At 43.5% G+C, this 9,128-nt stretch overlaps 1 protein-coding gene across 1 annotated transcript; it reads left to right on the top strand.

The window, feature by feature from the left end:
* Positions 1-7,044: 7,044 nt before the first annotated feature.
* On the top strand, positions 7,045-7,968 carry LOC138674384 (olfactory receptor 11A1-like). The gene has a single exon (XM_069762232.1). It carries the CDS (start codon positions 7,045-7,047, stop codon positions 7,966-7,968), a length of 924 nt encoding a protein of 307 aa, XP_069618333.1.
* The last annotated feature ends 1,160 nt before the right edge of the window (positions 7,969-9,128 follow it).

Below are 9,128 nucleotides of genomic sequence, written 5' to 3'. Positions count from 1 at the left end.
GTTATAGTAAAAAAACTATGATTTTTTTTATGTTTTGGAGTTTTTACACAATAAAAACTATTTTACAGAAAAAATAATTATTTTTGCATTGCTTTATTTTGAGAGGGTTACTTTTTCATTTTTCCACTGATGGAGCTGTATTGCAGCTTATTTTATGCGGGACAAGATGGCATTTTCAGCGGTATAATGTTTATTTATATTTGTCTGATTACTTGTGTTTTATTCCACTTTTTGTTTGGCTGTATTATGATAAAGTATTGATTTTTTGCCCTGATTTTTATTTATTTTTATAGTGTTTACTAAAGGGGTTAACTAGTGAGACAGTTCCGGATGCAGCAATACTTAATATATATACTTTTATTGTTTACTAGATGGCAGCCCGATTTTAAAGAATCGGGAGTCTAGAATCCATATATACTTTATTTATTCAAATGTAAGAATAATACAATTAATAAATAATAGTAAGAAAGAACAAAAATAATAGGCAGTATATGGAGAAAACACCAACCAAAAGTTCAAAATTGGTTTGAAAATGTCACTGAACCACTTCACAACTAAATATATATAGTTTTGGTAAATGGTATTATCATTTTTTTGACGAAATTCGGCAGGAGCTTGAAGAGCAACGTCACTGGGCCCGCCTCCACGCAGTAGAAACTTGCTGTGAGGTAAAAATTCAAAAATCACACCAAAATGGTGGGCGGAGTGTGTCACAGTACGGCACGTTTCTGATTGGTCGCTCGCAGCAGGCGGCAACCAATCAGACACTGGACACTGTTGACGTCACTTATCTCCAGACATTAGCTCCGGACATTAGCTCCGGACATTAGCTCCGGACATTATCTCCGCACATTAGCTCCGGACATTAGCTCCGGACATTAGCTCCGGACATTAGCTCCGGACATTATCTCCGCACATTAGCTCCGGACATTAGCTCCGGACATTAGCTCCGGACAAAGCCACGGAAGTTGGCACAAATTGCAGGAAGTAGTATTCTAGGCAATTAATCTCCGGACATTAGCTCTGGACATTAGCTCCGGATATTAGCTCTGGACATTAGCTCCGGACAAAGCCACGGAAGTTGGCACAAATTGCAGGAAGTAGTATTCTAGGCAATTATATATTAGATATGTTTTCTTTTTTTCATAAAAAAATTTATTTTTGGGTACAATAAATGTTTATTTTTATTTATTTTTTGTAAATATAAAAAAAACACTTTTTTTTTACTTAGTCCCACTATGGGACTATCATTTTTTGCAGGATGGTCGCTTGTATAGCATGGGGATACAGGCGCATCCCTATGCTATGTAAACTATCAGCCCTGCACTAACAAAGTTGCTCATCATTCTCTGAGCATCATCATGCAACGTTGCTAGCTCTGATGACCTGTATGTCATCATAACGACATCGGGCTACCATGACAACTATCGAGACCCCGTGATGATGTCGCCGGCTCTCCAATCCACGTTCAGAGGCGCTGTCTTCCCTCTGCCTGCTCCTCAAATACTGCCATCGAGTTCGAGTTCGATGGCAGCATTTAGGGAGTTAAAGTGCCTGGAGCTGTGCGGGACCGCTTCTCATACTGAGTACCGGGTGTCAGCTTTCAGCTATGGCCAAGACATGTCCATACGGTACAGGTCAATACCAGCTGGCCTAGTATAATTTGTAATCAACATATTGACAAATGTCTATTGTTAAATTACCCTATATCCCTGTCCTTCAGCGATAGCTGATAATGAGTGTTAGGAGTCAAGTTCACGCTGCTGCACAGGGGGAATCTCCAGCCATGTCTGCTGCGGTCTCCCATTCTACATCAGCTGCAGTGGAGCCTGCTCAGTGGAGAAGTCGGTCCCAGTGTCTCACTAAGTCTGATACTGTGCAAAGGGTTACTGCTGCCTTTCTAGGCTCTGCTGTTGTAGCCTGCACTGGTTAGCGGCGAGCAGGCTTTTCTGGGACTAAGTCCTGCTTTGCATACACTGAGCATGCCTGAGAAAAGAACTCTCATTGGAGGTCAGGGGTCACATGCTCAGGTTCTGCAGCAGCTATCATTGGTCCTCTAGGAAGGTCCTGAAGTTGCTCAGGTACTGTAGCAACTTCCATTGGTTCCCAAGGAAAGACCTGAAGCTGCTGCAGCTATAAAAGGTTAGCATGGCTGCACGGCCATGCGCTAGTATCATCTCATGTCATGAGCTTGTTATTTGTGGTCGCGCCTGTATGTGTGTATTTAGGGACCCGGCTAAAATAAGCCCCTAGAATACCGGCACCTCAGGTGAAGAGTTTGCATGTTTATATTCAGGGACCCGGCTGAAATAAGCCGCTAGAATACCAGCACCTCCGGTGAGGAGTGTTCGTAAGCTTTTCTGGGTGCGTGACCACTGACTGCCATCAGCTCAGCAGTTAACTGAGTTCCCCTGTGATGCTAACAGGGCACAGCATCTTATATCTAGCGACTCTTTGGAGTTAACAGAGTTAACTTACACCGCATTATAGTGCTGCCATTTTCCAGCAGCAGGTTCCTCTCCTGCACGGTGGACCCCGGGTTGCGAACACACCTATTTATACATATATATACTCGGTGCATTCCGCCAACCCTAACAATGAGTTGCAGCAAACAGCAACTCAAAAGTCAATATCCAGTCTCATATAAACAATAATCTGTGTTTCTTGATCAACCAAAGAAAAACACATACATTTTATGGTGAACAGATAAACAATAACCTATGTCTCCTGGCCTATTGAAATTTTTGTCTGGTTTAATTAAGAAGAAATGCTGTGTCGTCACATTCCTTCCCTTCATAATTAGTCCCGGAGACTGATGGATCCTATAGTGGGTCGCTGTTGATGGGGCTGCCAGACATGATAGGCTTTCGATCATCGGGATAGTCCATCAGCATTTCCATGATCTCTGTCCATTTTATGGGAAACAGAATAATTATAGGACTGTAGGGCTGGACTCCAGCAGAGTAAACATACATTGTCCCCATCAGTCCGATTTAGCCAACTTAAAGGATTGTGGTCAGTTATGAACGTGAATTAATTGCTATTAAAGTAGGGCTGCCAATTTTTTAGGGCCCAGACTATGGCCAAGCATTGTTTTTCTATTGTTGGTGTATGCCCTTTCCCGGTCCAACAGCTTCTAGGAGACATAGGCTATAAGGTGTTTCTGACCATCATCCCCCACTTGACTGAGTACAGCTCCCAATGCGGTATCTGATGATTTTGTTGGACAATAAACAAGCAGCGGAAGTGAGGAGCAGTCAGAACTGAGCTTTGGGCTAGCTGGGTTTTCAACTTGAGGAATGCTGACTCACTTTCTGTGGTCCAGAGGAGATTGTGTGGATATCTTTTGATGGTAAGGTCAGTGAGAGGATTTGCTACTGTGCTGAAATTGGGGATACATTTTTGATAATAGTTTGCGGTCCTTAGGAATGTGCAGACCTGATTTTGGTTGGCTGGGCGAAGCCACTGGGTGATGGCTTCTACTTTTGCAGATTCAGGATGAATGCACCCGCTTCCCACCTGATGTAGCAGGTAAAGTCCCTCGTCCATCCCCTTCTGGCACTTGTCAGGTCAGATGGTAAGCTGGGCTTTGGCTACCCTTAGCAGCAGCTAGGGAAAGCTAATGATGCTTTTCCCAGGAGTCGCTGAAGATAGTAATGTAGGTGGGTTGTCTGAGTAGAGTGGTTATCCCTGTGTTGACATGATGCTGGACTTGTGGTTTTTGACCAGGATGATTTATGAACAGGGAGCCATATTTTAAAGCATTTTGGTTAACTGCTACTTCTGTGATGAACCAAGCATTCACCCCAATGGAACATCTGTTACCACCATTAAGTCAAAGATCTAGTCCATATCTGGATTATCTAAAGGGGACAACAAACTGCTAAGTTGGTTACTTCCCTTTCCTTATAAGCTTTTAGCCTGTTGACATGATAGGTCTGTTCACGTATACCTGCTTGATCCTAGGCCATGGTGTAGTCAGTCTCCTCGCATTTCTTGGTGATGGAGAACGAACCCACCCAAATGGTTTGAAGCTTGTTTTTGCATACTAGTACTAGTACTAGAAACTTCTTTCCACAGGTAAATTCTCAGAGTCTGGCAGCACGATTGTAAGGCTACGTTCACATTTGCTTTGTGCGGGGCTGCGTCGGCGACGCACCGCACAATGCAAACAAAAACGCAACAAAACACACGCTAAAACGCAGCGTTTTGCGACGCATGCGTCCTTTTTTGCCGAAATTTGGACGCCAAAAAAATGCAACTTGCTGCGTTTTCCAACGCTTGCGGCAAAAAAAATACATGCATCGCAAAACGCAGCACAACGCATGTCCATGCGCCCCCCATGTTAAATATAGGGACGCATGACGCATGCGTCACCGCTGCTGCGCCCGACGCAACCACGCAAAACGCTAATGTGAACGTAGCCTAACACTGCTGTTGCCTTTCTTGATCTACTTCTAAATTCCCATGGGCTAAATCTATGAGGTACCTCATTTATTCCTTTAATTTTTGGACATACTCCAGAATGGGAACTTCTTCTGTGGGGAAAGTGCCCTCCCAACTCTCTCATGCTAGTCCCAATGGACCTCTCAGTTTTTGTCCGTACAGCAATTCAAAGCTAGTGAACCTGGTAGAATCCTGAGGAACTTCCCGGTAGGCGAACTTGAGCTGCTGCATATTTTCTCCCAGTGTCCCACCTCGGACTCCACATACCAATAGCTGATTGAGCATTCCGTTGAAACGCTCACACAACCCGTTAGTTTTGGGTGATAGGGAATCCTTGCTCTGGCAATTCCTCTGGGTCCATCTCAGCTGAATTTTCATTGTCCTCCACGATGTTCTTGGCATTTCAATGGACCAATTTCTTGATCAAATCGAGCATCGGTGGCCCGGTATTTAATCTGTCCAAGCTGGCACAGCTCCGGTAGTTGCCGTTTCTTATTGCGGCTATACATCCTCTCTGGTCCTCTTCCCAAGGCCAAGCTGGTGGGGTTGGACATGGTGGAGTCCAAAACCTGCTCCAATCTCTAGCTGTGATAACTAATATTATAAGTCCAATGAAGATTTAGACTGATGAGCAAAAGGGTAACAATGTTTTGAACTTTTGACTTTCAGGCTCCATGTATCACCATCCACTACTGCTACAACATACATACAGTGGGGCAAAAAAGTATTTAGTCAGTCAGCAATAGTACAAGTTCCACCACTTAAAAAGATGAGAGGCGTCTGTAATTTACATCATAGGTAGACCTCAACTATGGGAGAGAAACTGAGAAAAAAAAATCCAGAAAATCACATTGTCTGTTTTTTTAACAATGTATTTGCATATTATGGTGGAAAATAAGTATTTGGTCAGAAACAAAATTTAATCTCAATACTTTGTAATATATCCTTTGTTGGCAATGACAGAGGTCAAACTTTTTCTGTAAGTCTTCACAAGGTTGCCACACACTGTTGTTGGTATGTTGGCCCATTCCTCCATGCAGATCTCCTCTAGAGCAGTGATGTTTTTGGCTTTTCTCTTGGCAACACGGACTTTCAACTCCCTCCAAAGGTTTTCTATAGGGTTGAGATCTTGAGACTGGCTAGGCCACTCCAGGACCTTGAAATGCTTCTTACGAAGCCACTCCTTCGTTGTCCTGGCGGTGTGCTTTGGATCATTGTCATGTTGAAAGACCCAGCCACGTTTCATCTTCAATGCCCTTGCTGATGGAAGGAGGTTTGCACTCAAAATCTCACGATACATGGCCCCATTCATTCTTTCATGTACCCGGATCAGTCGTCCTGGCCCCTTTACAGAGAAACAGCCCCAAAGCATGATGTTTCCACCACCATGCTTTACAGTAGGTATGGTGTTTGATGGATGCAACTCAGTATTCTTTTTCCTCCAAACACGACAAGTTGTGTTTCTACCAAACAGTTCCAGTTTGGTTTCATCAGACCATAGGACATTCTCCCAAAACTCCTCTGGATCATCCAAATGCTCTCTAGCAAACTTCAGACGGGCCCGGACATGTACTGGCTTAAGCAGTGGGACACGTCTGGCACTGCAGGATCTGAGTCCATGGTGGCGTAGTGTGTTACTTATGGTAGGCCTTGTTACATTGGTCCCAGCTCTCTGCAGTTCATTCACTAGGTCCCCCCGCGTGGTTCTGGGATTTTTGCTCACCGTTCTTGTGATCATTCTGACCCCACGGGGTGGGATTTTGCGTGGAGCCCCAGATCGAGGGAGATTATCAGTGGTCTTGTATGTCTTCCATTTTCTAATTATTGCTTCCACTGTTGATTTCTTCACTCCAAGCTGGTTGGCTATTGCAGATTCAGTCTTCCCAGCCTGGTGCAGGGCTACAATTTGTTTCTGGTGTCCTTTGACAGCTCTTTGGTCTTCACCATAGTGGCGTTTGGAGTCAGACTGTTTGAGGGTGTGCACAGGTGTCTTTTTATCCTGATAACAAGTTTAAACAGGTGCCATTACTACAGGTAATGAGTGGAGGAAAGAGGAGCCTCTTAAAGAAGAAGTTACAGGTCTGTGAGAACCAGAAATCTTGATTGTTTGCTTCTGACCAAATACTTATTTTCCACCATAATATGCAAATAAATTGTTAAAAAAACAGACAATGTGATTTTCTGGATTTTTTTTTCTCAGTTTGTCTCCCATAGTTGAGGTCTACCTATGATGTAAATTACAGACGCCTCTCATCTTTTTAAGTGGTGGAACTTGCACTATTGCTGACTGACTAAATACTTTTTTGCCCCACTGTACATTTAGGAGGAGTGCCACATGGGAAATAAGAAAATGAAGTCCCTTATATTTTATGTTTGATCCTGTTCTTAATAACTTGAAACAAGTCTGATGTCTCTCATATTGGTTATGGGACTCATGTTTTACGTTATTTTTCTTGATATTCTAGCAATTGTGAAGACCTATTCACTGCCTGGATTCTTCACACGAATAGAAATGAGGATTAGATGAGCCTGGACTGGGCCCTCTTTCTCCAGGGCCCCATAACAGCCACATGAGCTGTCCCAATAATAAGTATGCCCATGGAGAAGGACAATATGACGGTCGTAACAGAGTTTGTCCTTACAGGATTCAATGTAAGTCAGAATAGTAGATTTCTAATGTTCTTTGTGTTCATTTTGATTTATGGGTTTACAATTTTTTTTAATCTCCTGATCATCACCTTGGTGTCCTCCAGCAAGAACCTCCACACTCCAATGTACTTCTTCATCTCACAATTGTCCATCAGTGACATCTTGTTGACTTCAGACATTGTCCCCAAAATGCTCCAGATTATGCTGCTTTCTAGAGTAACTATTACTTTTACTGACTGTATGACTCAGATGTATGTTTTCGGGGTCTCAGAAACTTTTGAATGTTTTCTTCTCACAGTGATGTCCTATGACAGATATGTGGCCATCTGTGTTCCCCTACGTTACACCATCATCATGACAAGTACATATTGTGTGGCGTTAGCTATTGTTTCTTGGTTGTTCACTTTTGCCATTATGGTGGTTATTATCACAACAATATTGTTGCTGAACTTCTGTGGACCAAACATCATTGATCATTTCTTCTGTGATTTCCTACCAATAATGGAACGTTCTTGTTCAGATACCTCCATTGTTCAGCTAGAAGTTTATTTTCTAAGTGTTCCAATAATTTTTATCCCCCTAATAGTAATAATTTTTTCATATGCTAGAATTATTGTCATCACGTTAAGGATCCCATCAAGTACCGGTAGACAAAAATCCTTCTCCACCTGTAGCTCCCACCTCACTGTGGTCTCCATATTCTACTGGACTTTATTCGGAGTGTACATTTTCCCAACGAAAGGGAAATCACTAATCATCAGTAAGATCCTGTCACTGCTATATACTGTGTTTACCCCTCTGATCAACCCCATCATATACTGTTTAAAGAACAATGATATAAAGAAGGCTTTTCATAAATATTTCAAGTGCTAAAGCGAATTGTAAAAAACATATTCACATGACTGTGTCCCATTTTGTTGTAAAAATAATGCAAAAACAAATCAATGACATACAGGAGGACAAAAATGGCTTCAGTGATCTTATTCTCACTCCTGTAGGCTTGAACGTCTGAGCATGATCTGCAAAAAAGGACCAGAATGAGATCATTTTCCAACAAAAGAGAAAAGAAAAAAGTGAAGGGCACTAGTGTGATGCCACTGCTGTGCAGTTTAGCTCAACCTCCACCAGGGGGTGCTGGTGAGGGAAGAGAGGTTGCACACTCACAGCGTAGAAACACTAAGCAGCTGCACAGGTGTCACAGGTAATGAAAGACTGGTCAGATGAGCAGAGTTAGAAACTGTCAGGAGCAGAAGTATCAGAGGTCACAGCAATGCATGTAGTCAGAGACAAGCCCGAAGTCAGAGCCAAATGGAACGCGGTATCTAAAATGTGAGAGGTAAGATGAAGTCAGGGTACAAGCCAGGAGTCAAAGCAGGTCGGGGAACGAGGTATTAGAGACAGAAAGAAAGAGGCGGGGTTCAGAAATCAGGCAAAATCATACACTGTAAGGAAAACCACCAGACGAACACCAAGTCAGGGATAGGGAACGGATCTCACACAAATACGGGAAGTCAGAGGCAGAAGGATCACCAGGGTATACGGGTCAGCTGCTCTAGCCTGGAAGCATAAACTATCACTGATGTTGGCCAGCAGACTGCAGAGGATTGAAAACGCCAAACCAGCTCCAAAATGAAGCAGAGGGGCTTAACCCACGCATGACCAGTCCAGATTGAAGATAGTAGAAAACAAACTCCGGACTGGATCATGACAGTACCCCCTCTCATTTGGGGCCACAGGACCCAGGATCCAATGAACGTGAAAGGCCGAGACTAACTGATCCACATGGACCAAAAGCGCCGGTACCCACGATTAGAACTCAGGACCGGAAACTTTCCAATGGACCAAGTACTGTAGTGAACAGTGGGGCATATGAGAATCCACCACCAGTTCCACCTCATACTAGGTCTGGCCATCCACCACAACAGGCAGCGGGTGTGAGGGAGACTCACCTGGGGAAGGCACAGATGGCTTCTGAAGCGCCTTATGGAACACATTGGGGATCTGCAACGACAGAGGTTAGAACAGGCGAAAGG

Source organism: Ranitomeya imitator, chromosome 4 (assembly GCF_032444005.1).
Source record: "Ranitomeya imitator isolate aRanImi1 chromosome 4, aRanImi1.pri, whole genome shotgun sequence".
Lineage (NCBI taxonomy): Eukaryota > Metazoa > Chordata > Amphibia > Anura > Dendrobatidae > Ranitomeya > Ranitomeya imitator.
This window is presented reverse-complemented; position numbering and strand designations above follow the sequence as displayed.

Excerpts from the sequence above, each read along its gene's own strand:
- LOC138674384 (XM_069762232.1), top strand. The coding sequence starts at position 7,045 with ATGGAGAAGGACAATATGACGGTCGTAACAGAGTTTGTCCTTACAGGA.